The following is a 21,499-nucleotide window of genomic DNA, read 5'->3' on the forward strand; positions in this document are numbered from 1 at the left end:
GAGCAGTGAATGCCCTTTGTGAATACGTAAAGTTGGGCTTTCGTCTCAGTTTACCTTTGTGAATCGGGTTCGGGATCTTTTAGATATTCACATTCTTGAATCGGAAAAGCTAGCAGTATACATTATAAAGTATAACCAATAGGAGCAGGCTCAACTTTATCAAACAGGTTTCTCAGAACTACCTGTTCCACTGCTGTGTCAGCTTCTGCATCCACGTCTAGTCTGTAGTGCTTCATGAACATGTGCCAGCTCTTTCTTGTAGCTGCACGGTGGTTGTCTTTAAGGACACCCAAGCATACAGTGCCACAGGAGATGCCATGTTCTTGGTGGAAGTTGCCCTCATTCTTTCCTGGAGTGGGCGCTTGACCTTGGCTTGACAGAAGGAAATATAGGCCGAGAGCCAACGAGCTATCCCCTGCTTGGACAGAGAACAACCTGGTCCTGGTTGTTCAAAAGACACAAACAACTGGTCTGAAGTATGTATGCCCATTGTTTTGTCTATTTAGTACCTGAGCATCTATGCAGGTCGAATAAATGCAATGATATTTCTGCTGATGTAGACGGATTTGGACAGAAAATTAGAAAAATGGCAGGTTAATTCAAATGAAAGTCAGTAGGAACCTCGGGTTTAAATTATGGGGTTGGCTTTCAAGATTATTTTGTCCCTCTGCAAACCTAAGAAATGGTTCCATGAGGGTAAATGCTTGAATCTCTCCCACTCTCCTCGCAAATATTAATGCTAGTAGAAGCACTGTCTTCTGTGAGACAAATTGTAAATGTGCCTTATGTGTTGGTTTGAAAGGAGGCAGAATCAACTGACTCAGGACAGTATTACGTTTCCATGCAAGTGGTGGATGTTAAAACGGTGGAAAAGCTCTAAAAGCTCTTTTATGAACTGTTTTATGATTCTTTCAGAAAACAGAGAAGATGTTGACCATTCAGTTTGCCTAAATCTCGAAATTGCAGCCAGCTGAACCCTGTCAGAAGAGTATTTAAGTCCATTGTTCGCTAGGTTCAACAAATACAGATGATTTGGCGAGTTGTTTTTTTTCAGAGGATGATGATCGTTATTCCTGCAACCTATACAAAAATGCTTCCGCTTGGCATTGTTGGTCTTTGTGGTTGCTAGATCTCAAGCTTGTGCCAAAATGTTTCAACATTATTTTGTCAGCTAGGAGATCAGGTTCCATGCTGTCAAGTCCAGATACTTGGGATCATGATGGAGATTCTCTGTGTGATGCGGGGACAGAATTGTGGCCTATACTTTAAGGGGAATGGCTGAATTTGTAGATGACTGCAGCAGCTCACTGTACCAATATTGGCTTTTTCACGGTGGAGCAACGAGGATTGGAATGCAATGCTCTAGCTTCGCCTTCACCTGTACCCTGAGGATAAGGGGAAAAGGAGGAAAGGCATAGGCAAATATCTTGGACCAACTGATCGAAAAGGGATTGCCCATTGTTTCTGGATGCCAGAACCTGCTTGCGAAGCACGGCATTTCCTGTTGCACAGAGTGGCAACCAGATCGATTGTGGGGTGACCCCATTGATCAAAAATATAATCCGCCTGCTTCTGTTCGAATTCCCACTTGTGACAATTGACATTTGCTGGCTAAGTTCATCCACCTGATCATTCTGGCAAATGTTCCACAGAGATGTCAATCTTGTGAGAAATTACCCAATTCCAGAGCTGTTGTGCCTCTTCTAAGAGGGATTGAGTTCCTTTTTACTTGGCTATATAGAACATGGATGTTGTGTTGTCTGTTCTGACTAAGGCAGGCTAACCTATTAGGCTGGGTAGAAATGCCTGCAGGCCTAGTCAAATGGCACATAGTCCCAAAAAAGTGATGTGAAGTGACTTTTCCACATCTCACTATAGGCATCTGCTTGAGAGTTCCTGCAGATGAGTTCCCCATCTATCCATGTATGCATCTTTTGTAAGCATCATCTTGTTTGACACAAAGAGGAAAGACAGTGCTGCGCTCAGATTTGCTGGAATTACCCACCACTGCAATGCCTGTTTGATCCCCCTTGTGACTTCTACGGTATCCTCCCAAGACCCCTCAGTTTGCTTCCATTGCGAGTTGAGTTCTTGCTGAACAGGCCTCATGCTGAGCCTGCAAAAAGGAACAACGCCTATGCATGCCACCATTAGGCCAGATAGGGATGTCTATTGTCTAACTGTTATTGACTGTTTTATAGAGATGTCTCTTGCCATCATTTGCAGCCTCTTCACCCTTTCCCAATTTCGTGTCGAGTAATGCACCCAAAAACTGAATTTTTGTTCGAGGTTCCAATTAAATGTTTTCCCTGTTTAACGTGAGGCCTAGTTTCTTTAACAGATTGATGCAGGCTATCGTAGACCTTCTTGCCTCTTCCTCTGATGGAACCTTCATGACCTAGTCGTTGAGGTATGGAAACTCCCGATGATCTTCCTGTCTGAGGGAGGCAGCCACTGAAGCAAGGCACTAACTAAGAAAAATTTGAAGGACTAATTTGAGCCCAAAAGGAAGCACCTTGAATTGATAATGCTGCCCTGCTACTAGAAATTATTTCTATTTCCTTTGTCTTTGATGAATGGTTATGTGGAAATACCCATTCAAAGATCTAGGAAGGTCATGAAATACCCTCCCTGCATCATCAGGAGGACCTCATGTAAGGTAACCATTCAGAAAGATTGCTTCTTCAGAAGCTTATTTAATTGTCTGAAGTCCAGGATTGGTCTCCACTGAGCTGTTTTCCTTTTGATCAGGAAAAACATGAAGTGAAACTCCTAGTTTCTCTGTGATTTGGAGAAAATCTCTATAACTCCCTTGCGGAGCAGTAGGAGAATGTCCTGCTAAAGCTCCTTCACATTTAGATGATTCTCTTTCTTGAGTATGTTCACAGGAGTCTCTGGACGAATTCCAATATATGTCTTGAAATAATAATTTGCCTCACCCATTTGTCTGCTGCTATAGCCCCTCAAGCAGTATTAAACTGGAATTCTGCCCCCCAATTGCAGTGTAGGAGAAGGAAAAGTGGGGGAAGGAAGAGAGTGAAGCTCTTTTCTTGCTGTCATTGGTGCATGATTGTGGTACACTTCTCTTTCTTCCTGATGATCTCCTGTAGTGTTGGTTTTGACTACGGTTATAGGAATATCCTTTGACATACCCAGGTTGTCTTTGTGGATAATATCTCTGACTTCCATATTGGTTGAATCCTCCCCTAAAACATTGTGATATTCGAGCGGCACAAACTTTGGTAGATCCAGATCTGCAATACTGAAGGAGACCCAAACCCTTAGCAGTATCTATATCTGTATCTGTTTTAAGACCTTGAAGAACCTCATCCACATGCTTGGCAAAAAGAGTAAGGGTTATACAAAATCTTTGATTGCACCTGTAGACTTTAGCCAACCTTGCCTTCCTAACACCATTCCTCCTGCAAGTTGATCGAAACCTAAATTGGAGACATCCATTGCTGCATCAATAATGAAAGGAGTGAGTTCTCCTTACATAAGGATAGCTCTCACTGTCGCCATTTTATTCTTTTGGATAACCTCATGTAATAGTACAATATCTTGCCACATCTGGTGTTCATAAAACCGCAAGATTGCCAAATCACTGACTGTTTTCATGGGTGTTGCTGTCATATATGAGATTCTTTTGCCTAAATTATTTATACGTCTTTTATCTCTATCTGGTGGGCTGGAAGACGGTGTAAGTGGAGTCTTAGATTGGCATTGCGCCACTGAGGAGATAACTGAATCCATCTTAGTATGCACTGTGAGGCAAGCTGGAGCAGTCTCAGAAGGTTTATATTTCTTCTGCAGGTGAAGAATCACTGTCTGAACTGTAGCCGGACTCTTCATTAACTTGAGACCTTGTGTATAAATACAATTGGAATAGCTTTAACAGGCTTCCTTGGTTGCTCCTTAAAGTCAGAAAGGAAACATAGTTGGTCTGTGAACTTCTTTGGAAGATTACATTTCTTCTCAGCTCTTTCCATAAGAGAATGAAATCTGAAGATATCGTCCATTGGATCTTGAGAAACAGGTGCAATATCCCCTTTGCTTGGGATCACTCTATCATCTTGCCCTCCATCATCCTGTGGTAGTTCACCTTATTCCTTATTAACATCAGAGTATATATAGAATAATTGGAGTCACTATTGCCCATAACTTCAGGCATTGATGAAACCATAGCCCTGTAAACTAATCTGGGTGATTCTCTCGGAGGGGGTGGAAGGGGTTGTGGTAACTGCTGTGGAGGAGGATTAGCTGATTAAGGAGTAGGCTGTTGTGGTGGTTATTGAGGTACTAACTTTTGAAAGGTTTCCATTGTTTGCTGTAATGTACTAAAAAAGGTAATTGGCCCCTGAACACCTTCCAGTGCCTACGTCGCGGAGTAATGCAAGACCATGAGACATGACTAATACAGTCCTGATGATAATCAGAGACTGAATAAAAGTCGCTTTCCTCCATCGTCTCCAGAATCTGGGACATTTTTCAAACTCAGTTGTGTTGAGCTATATGCAGTTTGCGTACCATATTCCCTTTCCCCATCTTCCTGATCAGATTGCAAAATTTGAGTTGGTGGCGATGCTGATACCTTCAGTGGTGAAAGCAGAGGTGGGATAACTGCTTTTGATGGTGTTGACAGAATAGTTGTCGGCAACAGTGTCGTCAATGACGGCATTTCGCCGACTTGTTGACGGTATGGTAGTCACCATCACCGACGACGGCAATGACTCCTTTGACGCAGTGGGTGTTTTGTCGTTGACGGGATCATCATCGACAGGATCATTGGCGATTGGTTCGTCGTTGACGGGGTCATCGTTGATGGGTTTGTTGTATACAGTGTTGTTGCCGACAACACTGAGGGTCTCTTCGTCGGCTGTCTTGTAGGTAGCGTTGATGAGGTCGTTGATAGTAACATCATTGAAGAGGTTGATATATTTTTTTTTTTAGTAGCTGATCCTAAATGCAAACTCATGAACCCTTAAAGGCATAGTTTCCGTGTTTAGGGGCAGAAGCGGTGGCTTCAAGCGCCGTTCCAAACAAGTCCAACTCAGGAAACTTAGGTTTTTTGCACTGCCTGCGTGGAAGTGTGTGGAAGAGCACTTTTCACAGAATCGTCCCCTGAAGAGGGGGCATCCCCTTTAAAAGGAGAAATATTCGCCTTTGCCACCAGATATAAAGCCAATCTCCTTAGTTTTTCCTTAAGAGTTTTAGATGAAAATCACCCACCAAAGTCACATGTAAATGCCTTATGTTTTGGATACAGGCAAAAAATACATTGTAAATAAGTATCTTCAATATATATCTTTTTTAGACCACACGATGAGCAAGCCTTAAAAAGAGCTTTCTTGTGTCTTTCAGCCATATGTGACAGTTGGTGACAGTTGGCTGTCCAGTAAAATTATCTCCCTGGCACAGAAATGTATACAATTTCCCTAAAAACAACTCACAGTACTTCTATGCCGAAGATAGAGCTGATTTAAATCCCGGGCAGATCAAGAAAGTAACAAATGTAAGTTTCGCTGAAAGGTCAAAGCAGAGACCTGCAGTAGTAACCTGAGCTATATTGGCCTTTAAGGGGGGAGTAGGAGAGCTTAAGCTTCCACCTAATTGGCAGAACTTTGGGTGCTTTCAAATGAGGTGGATGTGCTACTAAATATGCAATGTTGTTTCAGGGTTTTGGCCATTTTACACTGTATGTTGTTTATTTTACACTTTATGCTGTTATTTTAATGTACTGGGGACTATCAGCCTGATGACGGGGAATGATTAAAGCTTGTGAATATATAAACGATCCAATGTTGGAAAAATAGCAGTTTACACGTCAAACATAGTCAGTAACGCCAAAGCACAATGCATGGTATGCATGGTTTGAAGCTGTAGTATTCCATGTTTTGTAGAGGTAAACGTTTTCCTTCATTTACTGATTATAAGTCGTTCATAAGCTTACATTCTGTAGACTGAGCAGATGATCATTTGTGGATGCATGTGATTGCAAATAATACTGAAAGCAAAAAGCAATAAGGCTATAGTGTTATTAGGTCGATGTATGAAACTTCCTTGTTACGCATAAGGGAGAGCACATGGGTCAAACATGTTAAAATGTTTTTGAGAGGAAGGTGGTCCCCATCCACTCTCATTTTTGGAGTCCAGAATAAGTGAGATAAAGTCAGAAAAGGGAGAAAGAAAGAATAAGAAAAAGACAAAAACTCAGTGACAAAGGAAAAAAGCAGTGAAGAAAAACAATCTTCCAGTTTGATAAAAAGGTAAGGAGTGTCTGGTGGTGGATCAGAGGCATGAGGTAGAATCAAGACTCAACATATTTGGTATTCCACAAGACAGACATTTGTCAGCACTGACTGCATGCTACTGAGGAACACTTTGGGCACTGGCACATATTATTTTAACAAATTAAGCACTGGCTTTGTAGGCTCCCAGATGGACTGTATTACAGAGATCTCTGACAAAGCTGCCTCTGTGATTGACTTGCCTGTTTGAGTCTAGGTCCCAAAGGTTGATCGAGGGGATGTGGGTGGCGGTGTAGGGTGCTCTGGATGATCCCAAGCTCTATTTGTTATTTCAATGCTCACATGTGACCCCTCTCCCTCCACTGCAAAAAGGAGATCCAAGATCAGATGGCTTAGCAGCCCTTTACACGAAGACATAGAGGGGCTGCAGGACATGGCAGCCTGCAGTCAGCCTGCCAGCAGCCACAGGATGGCAATCCAAAGTGTAGGAAGCCTTTGAGGAATTTGAGGGCCCTAATAGAACTGGAGCTGGAAGCAGAATGGCTCTGGCTCCACACCTCGTGTGGCGACGTGATACGTCTAGTGAGCAGCGGGGCAACCTAATTGGGGAGCGGTAGGGCACTGGGTGCCTCTGAAAGCTGCCTCCTTTTGATGATCACTGCTTTTCTGCGGTGAGCCTACGAAGGAACCTCTGCTCCTGATACTCAGCGACTGACTCAACTCTGTACAGGGTAGTTTGGATTTGATGAGTTTCTGTTACCATGACTCTTAAAGAGATCAAGCCAATGGCCACCACAGAAACAATTACTTTTTACTACATACCATGCATCTCCATCTCAGGTAGATTGGACTAATGCTGACCCAAAGCACACCAGTACAGCTGGTCTGACCCCAGGAGAGACATTAGCTTGCTTATAGACTTGAAGGTCTCTATCAGGAGTACTTGATCATACATTCACTGCGATCAAAGGCAGTATGAAAGAACTTGAGAGGACATTTGGCCAACTTGAGGTGCAACTTGGGGGGTGGAGAGCACTGCCTGATAAAAAAGGAGACTACTTTCAGCAGTCTGATGGAGGCGAAAAAGAGTTAGAAGAACTAGGCCAATCTGTTGCATTGTAGGTGTTGTACATGTGTGCCCAAGCACTGATTGGGTGCCCATGGCACTGACTCTGCTCGCTTGATTAGACTCAGCTATCAATGACCAAAGTGCCTTAAAGATGGAAAGTCCCTACCCCAGGTCCTGCACTATTGAAGAGGACAACATCATTGCCTCACCTCGGAACCCCATCAACCATCAACATGAGTTACCGGATATCAGGAAGTATGGCTGGTGCAGCTGCGAGGCCCCCTAGCTGCTGGCATCATCCAGCCCATCAGCCTGCTGCTTGCCATCCCGGACATTGGCAAGCAGCTTGGGCCTACCTGAACCAAGTGGGGCAGCTGCTTGACTCAACTACATCTTGCATCAGTAAACACAAACTGTAAGTGACGGGCCAAACCGCAGCCTGCTGTGATCCAGAGAGTGAGTGAGAGATTGACCACAAATATAGCCTAAAGACACTAATAGCTAAAGAGGAGGAAACGCCTAACCTGCAATGATTATTACTCCCAGTGAGCCCTAGACTAACAGAGGGGTAGAGAAAGGATGGAGTAGAGAAAGGACCAGACTTCATGACTGTATTAGCCTTGCACCCGCATATCAGTTATCTGTTACTTTTTGTCTTTGTGTAGTATTGGGTTTTACAGTGTAATAAAGTACTTTTATTTTACAAAGAGAAGCATTGGGCTACACATTCACGTTATTGTGCTGCTGAAAGCTCGTTGAGCACTGAACCTGCTAAATCTCCCACACTAATCTCCTTGAGAAGCATTTGACTAATATCCTTCACTACCACTGAGAGTCTGAAGGGTTTTACTTGGCCCAGTTCGCAGAGCCATAATAGGATGGACCCACGGCCAGTACAGACAAACTAACCTTAGCCCCCCCAAGCTGTGGCCCAGTAGCCCATGCTTGTTCTGCGGCCTCCCCGAATGGGGTCTAACACCTAGCAAGCTGCATGTGGTCTTTACACTCCAGTCTTTAAACCTGAACTTTCACAGGCAAAGGTTTCCTCTTAGTAGATTTATCCATATTGCAAGACACTTCCAAAGGACCTGGAAACCCAAACATATTTCAAATGTCTAGGCTCATTAGACTTTTACAAGGAAAGTCGCTTTTCAGTTAGAGATTTTGTCAAGTCGCTGTGGAAGCCAATTACAGGCAATTTCTGCCCAACAACTAAATAACAGTCTTTTACAATGGCGAGGTGGTACTTTGTTACAGTAAAAGCAGTGGCAATAGGACGTCACAAACAGCTAGCCTTGGCATCATCTGCAAAGAAGCCGCCTGGGCTGCTTCTCACTTCTATCACGAATGTTACTCATATGACATCCAGACTTATATTTCTTTCAAAATGTAAGCCAACACAACAATGAAGCCGAAAAATAACAAAATGAGTCAACACAAAATAACACAATAACAAAATGACAGTGCAACAAAAGACAATGACTCAACATATACACTACATGGTACCCTCTAATCACTTACAAACACACTTACCTCAACCCAAAAGTACATATTACAACAGCGCACCTCAGAACAACACAACAAAAGCACAGCCACAACACTGTACCAACACAATGCAACAACAAAACACAAAATCAGAACAGCCCCTAACACACCACCTCACAGTTGCAACAGTATGCTGTATTGTGTTGGTGTGATACTGTGCTGTGTTGTGTTGGTAAGTTGTGTAGTATTGCTTTTATTGCATTTTTGTGGTGTGTTTTTGAACTGACATTGCTTAGTTGGTTTGTCACTTTCTTATGGCATATTGAATTGTCTTGTTGTGTTGTATATTTACTGTGTTGTGGATTCATTGTTACTTTGTAATGTGCCTTATTGTTCATATTGTGGTGTTGGAATGTATTTGTTCTTGGCATGTGTTGCTGTAGTTAAGCATGTTCTGCATTCTCCTGTCTTCTAGTGTTGGGCTCGGAAGTTTACAACTTGATTTTCTTTGAAGAATTCTCTCAAGTGACTAGGTATATGGTGACTACTCCTTATGCCTGCATTGCTCATGGGCACAACTCCATTTTAGATTGTGTTTTCCCACCAAAGGGTTCGGACGTGATAACTGGAGCTCCGGGATCGAGGGGCTCTTCGATGCTTTCATCTACCATTCTCGGTCTTCTTTTAACACCGATCAGAGCAAAAAACGACATTCTACTGCTGACTCGCTACCAAGAACTCCATGCCACCGAGGAGCAACAGAATTTCCACCGCTGGCCTGGCTAGGGGTCTCGAGCTCAGAAGCCCGAAGCCTCTACTTGATGTTTTCTCCTTCAAGAATGCAAAGCTGGAGAGAGAACAGATCACGTTTAAACATGTTTCCTGCTGTAATGAAAAATATTCCTGGTCTGAACGTCACCAGGTGTGTAATTCGTGTTTGTCCTCTCCACATGATGACATCAAGTGTGAGGCCTGCCTGGTATTTAGGTCAAAAGATTCTTTGTCATTGAAGGGACAGGTGCTGGGTTCATCTTACGAGGCACAGACATTCCACGGAGGACACCCCAGACATTTTCAGGGAAGAAAACCCAGTGCCAAGGAAATTTAGGAAGCTGGGCCTTCAGACATTCCAGCTCACCAGCAATCACTGGAGGTGGATTTATCCTCCGGTTCAGATGAAGAGCTGTAACAATCCCACCTTGAAGTCGAGGCAACAGGACAACGCACACTGACAATGCCATGGGCTGTGAATATAGCAGACACTCATACCAAGTTCACTGAAGTCCCTCGAGGTGAGGTATTGCACCATCCATGAGATGGTCAAGCTATTAGCCCCTCAAAGACGAGCAAGCCCTCTGGGGCACCCCATGACTCCAGCACAGGTTGAACTCACAAGAAGCCACTGAGTCAGCACCCCCCACATCTATGGGCTCACAACATTCCTGACCAGCTTCCAAGACAACAATGTTAGCCTCATCAGCGCCCAAACATGCCAGCATCGATGGCACCACCGGCACCGAAAGTCCACTTGTAACTGACACCACCTTCAGGTGCCGACCTCAAAGGTGTCACTTCCGCAGGCTAATACTTCGATGCCGAGGACCACTGGCTCCGAAAGCCCCAAAACTCGGAGCAACCAATCCATGAGCTACTCCATGCAGAGCTCGATGCAAACAAAAGCAACTGTATATTGATCCACATACAGGAAAGAACACTACTAAACCAACACCCGGGGGCGTGGACACCCTACCACCTAATTGGAAGCTGACCATTGAGGAGGACTTAGCTTCAGGGCCATAACTGCCTCCCAAGCACATAGAGATGCACAAGGACAAGGGCACCAGCCGCATCCACTTCGCCCCTTCTACTTCTCCGCCACCATCTCTTCCTGTACCCGCCCATGACACACTCCACATAAAAAAGCCACTTCCTTGGCTTTCCCTGGCAACATCCCAGTCACTGATATTTTTAAAGCTGCTATTTAGTCAACTTCACACAATGTACCAAACACTACTTTGTGGATATTCTTGCTAGAAAGCAAGCTCTAGTCGACCAAACAGGCCCAAGTACCCTCTTTCAAGAACCTGCCCCATCCACACTCTAACCACCACTAAGAACGGAGGGATTGCTTTACAGTCTATTCAGAGCATGTATATCTACCGCAACACATGCTATGAACAGAAAATGTTCTTACCCTGTAAGCATCTGTTCATATCATGTTGTATTGTATATTCACCTGCACCAACATCCCTACCCAGACAAATGTAGCTCTAGTTACAGATCTCTTTCTAGCTTCTTCTTCTATCCTTACTAATTTAGCAATGCAGATGTACATCACCTTCTTCTACCACTCCATACCATTCTCACCCGCTGAACTAAAAGCAATTTAAAATGGAGTCAGTGCCCATGTGCAATGCAGGCATGAAGAGTCACCATACACCTCGTGACTCGGGAGAATTCGTCAAAGAATAACAAGTTGCAAATGTCTGAGCCCAACACTAGATAGCAGGAGTATGCAGAACATGTGAATCGGCAGCACTGCACGCTATGACCAGATGTTTACAGGGTAAGTAACAGTTTCCTTTTGGTTGACCTCTCTATTGCAGTCTGTCTTCTTATATGTTCAAACATTCGTATCTCTTAAACACAAACATGGTTTCATGATATTGTGGTAATGTGTTTGCACTATTTGAGCTGTTAGTAGCATGCAACAGCATCAAATAAAACAAGCTTTGCGATTTGTCCAAGCAGTGTTTGTCAAATACCTGTTGGGGCTCAGAGTCAATAGCTCACTCTTGTCATACAACAGTCCCCCTGTAAGAGTAGCCCGGGCTCCTAGCAAAACCACTTACCCTACGCTACCATATAGCCTGTCTAGCCAGGTCAGGCTCTGACAGCTGCTGTCCCCTGGGGCACACAGAAGTAATTTTTTCAATACCATAATGGTGTCTCTTTGCTAAATGGGTCAGATTAGGAATCCTCTATCCCTAGAAGTTGTTCAGAGAGAGTCTGACTCCCAGGGAGTCAAAAGAGGAGTCCGATTCACTCAAATATGAATGTGATTGGTCCCTGTCCCTGTAGTCAATGACGGCAGGTGGCCTTTACCCTTCCCTACAAGTATTTATGACTAGAATTCCTTTTCCTTAAGAGTTTGCAAGCCGTATCCAGAAGATCTCAAATGGCCCATGAATTGCAGAGTAGTACCACTGGGAGAGCAGAGGAAGCGTGAAACATCCTTCTCCCTTGGTCCTAGTCAAAACTGAACTTTCGTCAGAAGTCCCCTCTTCCCACATGTCAATGTGGAAGACTAATTCCGCCAGAATTCAACAAGAGCAACTCTTCTATCCCAGGAGGCATGGTGAGAAGCACCTTTCCCCTAAGATAAAGGGACAAACATCTTTGCCCCATGAGTCATATTGGCAACGACCCTTACAGTCACTGGTAATATTGAAAATGCCTTCCCCCGTTGCAGCGAGGAACACCTTTCTGCTGGAGTCACAGAACAGTGCCACTTTTACAAGGGGGTGCTGATCTTTCTGGTACCCCTACTTTGCTGTCTCCTCTACAGAGAACTGACTGTCAGTACTAAGAGAGAATCTGTCTCTCCTTATACAGGGTCTAGGAAGTGAGGACAGGAGACGGACCCTTACACCGCTGGCCCTAAGAGAGCGCTACAGCACGCTGAGTGACAGCCCCTTGGGTAAGAGCCTCTGTCCTATACCATACTTCATCTCTTATCAACACTTTCGATTGGTAGAGTAGCTTGTATGTCTCAGTACTGGAACAAAAGAGGCACTGGAAGTCAAGACTGAATACATTGTCAGAGTTGTGTGTGGCTGTCAGTGCTTGCACCGCTGAGTTTAGTGTGTTGAGAACAGTCAGCAGGTATAGTCCGAGCAGTGCATGGGCCTCAATAGCAGGGCTGCTGCACAACAGTGTCAAAATGTGCTGGTACTTGAAAAGGAAAGGGCAATGCAAACCAAGACTGAGATTCATTGTTAGAGAGGAGCATGAGACCCGATAACGGAATTGCAGGGTTGCTGCAGGTCACAATTGAGATGCTTTGTCCTTATCTGTGTACATGTCAGAATAGAGGTGCATTGACAAAACAATCTGAGGGCCCAAAACATGAATATCAGCAGTGCTACCGGACAGAAGTAAGTTGCATTAGGAGACCTCTGTCTGAGTCCCAGTTATGGAACACTAGGGAGTTCAGAAGGTCAGGTTTGAGGGAAATTGACTGAGTAGTTTAAGAGTCTTAGTTATGGGATAACAGAGGACATTGGTCCTGGGGTTCGGTATTATGGGGCAGGCTGTGTGGACCTAACTAGTTGACCAGCAGTGGTATTACATGCATGGTTTATGGAGAAGTGCCAGAGCGGTTTAGTCTTTCATGTAGGAATAATACGAATGCTGTATGCTAGAATTGAGGTGTACTGTCTGAGTTGTGTATGGCTACCAATACTGAGATTGCAGTTGTCCTCTGGAATTGGATTAGGAGCACTGTCAGAGCTGTGAATTGGTGCCAGACAGTGACAGAAGATGCCTGGGCAACAGAGTTGAGTAACACTGACTGAGATGTGCATGCGTGCCAATACTAAGGTAGCAAATCTCTGTCATCAAGGGATTTCTTTCACTTTTCTCCTCTCTCATGTTTTATACTTTTATCCTCCTCTTTGTTTCTGCTTCTTTATATACATATCTCTTGTAGACGCTCAGTGCCCTCCCTTCTTTATCTCTAGCGCTGTGTTTGTAACTCAGCTTCTTACTCTGCCTGCACTCTTGTCTTCTTGTCTCTTTCACTCTCTATACTCTGTGCCTATATGACTCTTGTAAATCTCTCTCTCTCTCTCTCTCTCTCTCTCTCTCTCTCTCTCTCTCTCTCTCTCTCATACTCTTGCTCTCGCTCTCTCTCTCCGTTTCGGTGTAATGCTTTCCATCTCGGTCAGTAACTGTCGTTTCCCCCAGGCTCCCTGAGTGGAACAGACCGAGCAGACATGAAAATGGCTGTAATTTCTGAGCACTTGGGCCTCAGCTGGGCAGGTAAGACCTTTACTATGATCTGCATCTTTGCGCCACATGTGCACTATTAATTTATAATCAGCATTCCTGTTTTTAAATGAACTGCTTCAAAAAAGTTTGCAATGAAATACCTTTCAGAGTTCCTCATTTCCTTTGATACAATGTTGCCATCGGACGAAGTCTGGGTCTTTAAAAGACAGTGTTGTCCCATAACTTGATTTAGTGTTCATGTAGCCCAATAACAGTTATCAAAGCCTAGAGTATTTAAATTTTTAGACTAGATCAGCAAGAGTTAGTGCTTAATTTAAGCAGGTGTTTGCCAGGACTCAGCACCTGAATTTATTTAAAGCACCAGGAACTAACTGGTGTTTTCATTCACAATTTCCTTTGCTTGCATTGGCCTGCCAGTTGTACATGTTATGTGTATTTGTAAAGCGTACTATCACCCGCAAGAGTATCCTGGCACTGAGCAGGTGTGTGTGCCTTGCCTTAACTGGGTTAGGTTGGTAAATAGAAAAGTCAGGTCTTCAGCTTCTTGTGGCATTCAAGAAGAGAGGAGAGGCTTTGGTGTGGAGTGGGAGGTTGTTCCATGCGTTAGGAGGAATGTAAGAGAACGAATAAAGTTATTTACCTGTAACTCCGGATCTCCAGTATTGGTATCTTTTACAGATTCCATGCTTGATTTCAACCCTGTTGTCAAACTGGGAACCCTTTGGTAGTAACCCATTACATTGCCTTACATATAAACTTTTCTTACATGTCCACCTTATTATACATGACCCAAACTCTAACCAGTCAAAAGTCACCTCACCCAGCTGATCTCCTGTCTGAGGATTCCAACTGTTAGATTTTCTACACCATAGGTAATATATCTCTAGCCTCATGACAAGGTGGGTGGGTTGCATGTGAATCTATTAAAGATACCAATGCTGGAGAACTGGAGTTACAGGTAAGTAACTATTCCTTCTCCAACATTGGATCTTCCATAGATTCACATGCTTGAATTCAGATGATCAAATCAGTACTATATTGTAACTGTAAAGAGTACAGTGGGAATAAGGATTACCTTATTTAAAAAGATTTCTTAGCACATCTTGACTCACCGCTGCCTCCTTGTTGGACTGCACATCAATACAATAAAGTTTTGCAAAAGCATAAGTAGCTCTTCACTTTGCTGCTTTACAAATGTCATTTAGGGAAATGCCTATAAATAATGCAGTTGTCACTGCCATAGCTCTTGTCAAATATGCTCTCACTCACCTTTACAATGGTCTTTTCATTGAGATAAGCACACAGCAGTGGCCGGCGCTTGGTGCGGCAAGGGGGGAAGTCAACAGACGACGGAATAGTTAATATTTATTTATTTAATTATACCTATTCCGTCGACTTCCCCCTGCTTCACCCCCATACCGTGCTTACCTGTGCCAGCCGCCACAGTAAGCGCAGTCCTAATACATGACGCTATGTACCTCACAACAGTCTGCTTACTGACTGCTTTGCCTTTACTTTCGGGACAATATGCTACAAATAGCGAATCTGTTTTTCTAAAGTCGTTTGTTGCTTGCAAATAAAATTTCAAACACTTCTTAATGTCCAAAGAATGCAAAGTTTGCTATGCAGCTGAATTTGGATTTGCAAAAAACATTGGCAATGTGATCTTTTGCTATTAATGGAAAGACAGTACTTTTGGTATAAACTTTGGGTTAGGCACTAAAGTCACTTTATCCTTCGAAAAAATCTGATATTGTTCTTTACAACTTAATGCTTGCAATAAGGTAAACCTCATTGCCACCGTACTCTTTATTGAAGTTGTAAAAAAGTACTGCTTTGATAATCTGAATTCAAGCATGTGACTCTTCAAGCTGAAATAATAGACAACAGAAAAGTGATGGTATAAAATGTGAATCCTGGTAAGTAGCTACAACACAAAAAGATTAAATCAATCACAAGTAAGACATCGTAGCAATATGGGACTCATAAAATCCATATAGTTGGGCACTCAGCAGCACAAAATCACATAAAAGGACCCCCTCCCTGTACAGTATACAGTCATAAAAGGGAGGGGCTGCTCAGACTTTAAATTATTAAGGCCATTAACCCATGTCATAGCTTAAAACAGTGGTCTTGATTCAGGGATATCAGCATTGGTAACTAATGTGGAATTATTTGCAAATCAGATCATCTCCCTGCCCCGGTTGTATAAATGAGGCATGGCTAAACCATGTGTGCCTCTACAATGCTGCCCGGACAACAAATGCCTCTTAACGCATTTCTTTACCACTCATGCCTTTACCTCACATGTATCTAACGCACAATTTTGCGACTGGTAAAGAGATATGTGTGGTAAAGATCACAATGCAACAACCCGGTTCTGAGTCCTAAAAATACCCCAGTTCCCCGACCCACCCCACCCTAAAAACATCCCTGACCCCTTCCGAGCCCTTAAAACAACCCTGACACCCCCAGCCCTAAAAACAACCCGACCCCCCCCGGCCTAAAAACAACCCAACCCCCCAAAACCATTAGAACAACCCTGAATCCCCCCCTGAGCCCTAAAAACATCCCCAAGCCCTGAGAAAAATCCCAACCCTCCCAAGCTCTAAAAACAAACCTGAGCCCCAAAAACAAACCCAGCCCTAAAAACTACCCCACCCCTAAAAAGTACCCTCACCCCTCCAAAATCCTCCCTCACTTACCAGACTAGGTCCCGGAGCTCCCTCTCCTGCTCCTTTTTCTTCTTGTGCCCGCCCATCCGCGCATCTAGACCATGCACTCGCCTTAACCACGCATATGTGTGGTTAAGGCAAGTGTGGTTCAGCTTGCGGAGAAACAGCATGTGTAAAGGCTGTTTCCCCTTTGGCCCTGATGCTTCAATACCAGTGAAGGTATTTGGCGAGTGCACAGACAACAGATTCTTTGGTCTCTGCACGCAAAATCCTCAGAGCCATCAGACATTGCATAACCGCAAGCTTTCTACAAACTGGGAAAATCCAACTAGACCTTGGTCGAGCGTAACCAGGACAAAAGAAGTAAAAATTTTCTCTTCGGATTGCAGGCATACTTGACAGTCCATACTCGAGTCTACTTTGGATTTCCATTTTGCACAAAAGGACAGAAGAGGCAATGTGTCATTTTGAAACCTAACATACAAGAGTCTTGCTGCAGGAACCAAAAGGTAATCTAGAATTGGTTCACCCACACAGTATGTTTTCAGGTCCAGAAAGGCTGTGGTAAGGGTTACTTGGTTCCCATTACTCAGGGCCCATTTGCGCGCCCAAAAGGCCTTCCTTGAGAGTTTCCCTGGAGAGACTTAGTATGCAACTGTGGTCTCTCCAGTGATTCCCAGGGCCATTCTGGCGCAAAGTGTCCCTGGTAGAGCATACCCAATGTATCCTGCAATTCTTATCAAGATCAACTATTTCTTTAAGAGCATTGTGATACTCCAATAAGGCCGGCTTAATCTTAAGCCTCTGCCAGAATGAGACGGGGTATAACTGTGCTTTATGGGTAATAGGTTTGACACCCCACCATAAAGGTAGCAAGGGTGTACTTTTTGGGAGGTTACCAAGGATCTTAGGTAGCTATGACCAAACTAGGCAGCCCTGCGTAGCCCCACAACTCTGCTCCACAGAGGGCGCTAGTTTCAGCATTCATGCTATATACCCTAAATGCTGGTGAAATCTGCCTAGTGTTCAAGTCCCAATACATTCTCTGTATCCCAGACACGTAGTGACATAAGTGCATACTACTCTTCTTGACCTGGGGAGACCTTAGCATATAACTGGTGAGCCTGATGCTGAGATAGTCAGATTCTGCTACTCTGTCTAGGTTTCTACTCACAAGGGTGATGGATCCCCTGAAAGACTTATGTGGTTTGATGGACATAAGTGTAGTTTTTGCATGGTTTATTACAAGCCCTTTCTCTACAGAGAAGGCCGCAAAACAATCAACAAAAGTCTGCAGGCCTATTGGAGCTTTAGACACGAACAAGGTGTCTTCTGCAAACAAGAGCATGGGAATCTTCCTGCCTGCCATCTTTGGGGCGCCACTCTCACAATCCTGTAGGTAGGCCACCACATCATTGAGATACAGAGAAAATAAAGCTGGGATGAGTACATCTCCCTGTTGCATCTCTTTGTGTATCTCGATATATCTTGTTCGCTCACCCAGAGAGCCCCAGCAAACTTGTGCTTACCTATCTTGGTGTAAATGCGTCAAAATGCTCATCAGGTCAAGGGAAACCCCATTATGTTTTAAAACCTCCAAGAGTTTATTGCCTGGGGCCATGTGAAAGGCAGATTTAAGGGCCACAAAGACGGAATATAAGTGTGATTTCTGGAGGATCAACGTCTTTCAGTAAATTGCCATAAATCTGAAGACCTGGTCAATAGTACTTGTGTACCTCTGCAAGCCTACTTGAAAAAAGCAATAGAGCCTCATGCTTATCTATCCAAATGTTTAGATTGATTAGCATTTGGCAGTATAAAACCTTCTGAATAACATCTATCAGGCTTATTGGTCTGTAATTTAGGGGTGAATCCCTGGAGCCCTTTTTAGGTTTCGCCTCGCCGAAAGCTGCGCAAGCGAAAAACTTTTGTTTACATGTATGGTGCTTCGTCCCGCCTCTCTGTCCCATTGGCTAGCTCCATAAATGGAGGCTAGCCATTGGAACAGAGATGCGTCACTCATTCCCCGAGCAGATTCGTGGGCGTTCCCGCGATTTTTACTCATCCCGCCCCCTTGCTATCGTCATGAGGCGGTGGGCGGTGTTTATTTTTAATTTTTTTACAGCTTTGTTTTCCACCATTTCGGAAGTGTCCTTTGCAGGGGTGGGTTGCGCGATGTTCCGCTGTCCGTTCCCGCCCCCCTCCCACTGTCCGTGAGCCCGTTCCTGACCCCCCCCCCCTCCTGCTGTCCGTGTGCCCGTCCCCCCTCCCGCTGTCCGTGTGCCCGTCCGAGTGCACAAAAACGTCAGTGAGGCAGAGCCCGGTTGTAGATGGTCAGACGCTGTTCTCAGCAGCTAGCACTGGTCTTAGATACATTCACACACCTGAAAGCACATCTTTAGAGATTATAAACTCTAAACTGAGACAAAGGAGGCCCACGCGCAGAGTGAACATTTCTATTCACACGTCATCTATGCAGCCAATCTGATGCTAGTTACGGACCATCCTTATGTATAGATTCAATCACATTTTATGGCGCGCTAAATGTTAAAAAAAGGCCCTGCTTTTAGGTGATTTCAATGAAATGAGATCATGGTTGCGACGATGAACTATTGCTACTACCTACTGAAAGACAAAAAAAATAGCATCATGGGTTTCGGAGTTCGAGTGATGCTTAGAACATCGCACAATCTATTTTTTAATGACATAAGTAATTAGAAAAATATCATTTAAGCCATGCCTTTCACCCTGAACTTTTGCTCTGGCGCAGGTCCGTTGTGATGTGCTAATAAGAGTTTCACCTCTTTGTTTCTCTTTTGTTATCTACGCCGAGACTACTTGACATCAATTAAACTCGTACAACGGTGAATAAATGCATGTATGTATGGATGTATGTGTGTATGTATGTATGAATGCATGTATGTATGTATGGATGCATGTATGTATGTATTTATGCATGCATGTATGCATGTGTATGTGAGGGTGGAAGAGATTCTGTGTTTATGTGAGTGTGCGCCTGTGTATATTGTGCGTGCGTGTGTTTCAGTGCATGCGTCCCTGCGAGTTCGCGGGGGTCAGTCTGTTTTCGGCTGTGTGTGGAAAGATGGGTAGCTGTGTTCTGTTTATTGAAGGAAAAACATACATTCGCGTAGGAACGATTAAGAAACACAAAGCCATACACAGAAGGCAAGCTGGGTGATTGGACGTGATAACACTGCAGTCCGAGTTTGTGGGGGGCGCTGTGCTCAGTGCGTGTGGCACAGCCGAGTGCGGGGCTGCGGGTATGATGGGGCAGTAGGATGCACACGTGTAGCAGTAGGAGACGAGTGGCCAGGCAGCAAAGGGCGCCCTGTGTGACCTGAGCTCAGGGCGAGGGCAGCAGTCGCCCATTTGGTGCTAAAAGACAAACGGCCGGAGCCCGCCTGTGCAGGCTGGGATGAGCAGCAGCAATGGTCGCACACGAAGCCGCGGCCCCTAGGAGTCTGGGGGTGTGCTGAGAGAGGGCAGTGTTTACTCTGCGCACAGCACCAGGGGAGGTCAGACGGCCGAGCCGTCCGCCGAAGAAGAAACACATAGCTGCAGTCTCTGGGCTTGAAAACGTAGGGACGCAGCACACGCTGATGTGTAAGGCCTTCGGGCGTGGTTGCCTGCCTTGCAATTGTTCATTTACCACGGTAGGGTGAAACTTGGGATCTGCAAATCACAGTAAATCTCAGAGGCGAGGGTGTCTAGGTGCATGGAAATAACATGCATTTATAAGGTAGGCATCTTGGCGCTGAATAACCTAACTCAATGGTACTCATTTTATGGACCTCAGATGGATGAAAGGCTGAGGGGACCCCCAGGATTTCAACCTGCGACCATGAGGTCGAACATAGGACCCTACAGTGGACGCATTAGTCCCCTTAGCCACCAGACCCGGCTGTAGAACTAGATCGACAGAGAGAGCGATTCTTGTCCTGTTCACGCACACAAGGGATTGGCAAAATAGGTGGAATCTTCCATAGTTAGTTGCAAATGTGAACAGGAGTGGGTCCAGCTCCCAGTAAAGAAGGTTTGGTGCCAATGGCAAACACACACATATCCCCTTCAGACCCTCAAGTTAAACGCAGTGCCTATCCCTAGGGTGTACATGGAGCTATCGCGAAAGTTGGCACTAAGATTGAAAAAGAAAGGTCCAGGCACCAGAGAAAGCATCAACTCACCTGTTTACCACTCGGCGAACAAAGGGACTGAAGCCCCCCGTTTAACTTTAGTGCACATGGTGCAGCGAAAGGAACAGCGAAAGAAGACCTCGGGATACAATTATTTATTGGCTGATAGCACCGCAATGTTTTTACATTTTTTGTTTTTTTTACTGCAAGGCTACCAGTGGCGTAACGAAACTTGAAGGGGTCCCTGCAAAGTACATGGGCCCTCCCTCCTTCCCCTGGGCCCACCACCTATCACCTTTACCGAGCCCACCCGTCCACCCCCTCTCCCCCGCACCGGACTTTGTTTACACCACTGAAGGTTACCCTGTAAACCGAGAACCACCACGTTTTTTTAAAAAACATATGCCAATCCCGAGGATTATTCTCGTACGTCAACAATAATGCTGCCTAATATTGTATTCTTTGTAAGATAGACATGTTAAAGTCAATAGGTATGAAATCCAAAACAACTGTATAGCAAAAATATTTCGTTTAATTTACTAACAGCAGCACACATGATTCAACAAAATAAAGTAAGGATGCTATATGATCAACTTGTGTGACTGTAAAAGAAACACTTTTGGCAAAAACAGTCTGTGCACTTGATGTAACAGTGCAATAAACTGAACATTTGATTAATGGACGTGCATTTAGAGTAATTCTGATAAAAAATATTTTCTTTCACAATTCAAGATGCCAGTTACATCAATAAAAATGCCAGTTTATATAAAACCTTTAAGAAACCTTCCACACAACACAGCATTTGCTATCCAGTACATTAAGGTGACCAACTCACAAAGTAATCGTCTAAATGTG

At 44.4% G+C, this 21,499-nt stretch overlaps 1 protein-coding gene across 3 annotated transcripts in view; it reads left to right on the top strand.

The window, feature by feature from the left end:
* The window catches only part of ANK1 (ankyrin 1), a 1,318,767-nt gene that overhangs the window by 918,248 nt on the left and 379,020 nt on the right, over positions 1-21,499 (top strand). For all 3 annotated transcript variants that reach the window (XM_078666235.1, XM_078666236.1, XM_078666234.1), the window contains 2 exons: positions 12,418-12,502; positions 13,771-13,845. In XM_078666235.1, the coding sequence (XP_078522361.1) occupies positions 12,418-12,502; positions 13,771-13,845 (160 nt within the window). The remainder of the gene's footprint in view (positions 1-12,417; positions 12,503-13,770; positions 13,846-21,499) is intronic.

Source organism: Lissotriton helveticus, chromosome 11 (genome assembly GCF_964261635.1).
Source record: "Lissotriton helveticus chromosome 11, aLisHel1.1, whole genome shotgun sequence".
Lineage (NCBI taxonomy): Eukaryota > Metazoa > Chordata > Amphibia > Caudata > Salamandridae > Lissotriton > Lissotriton helveticus.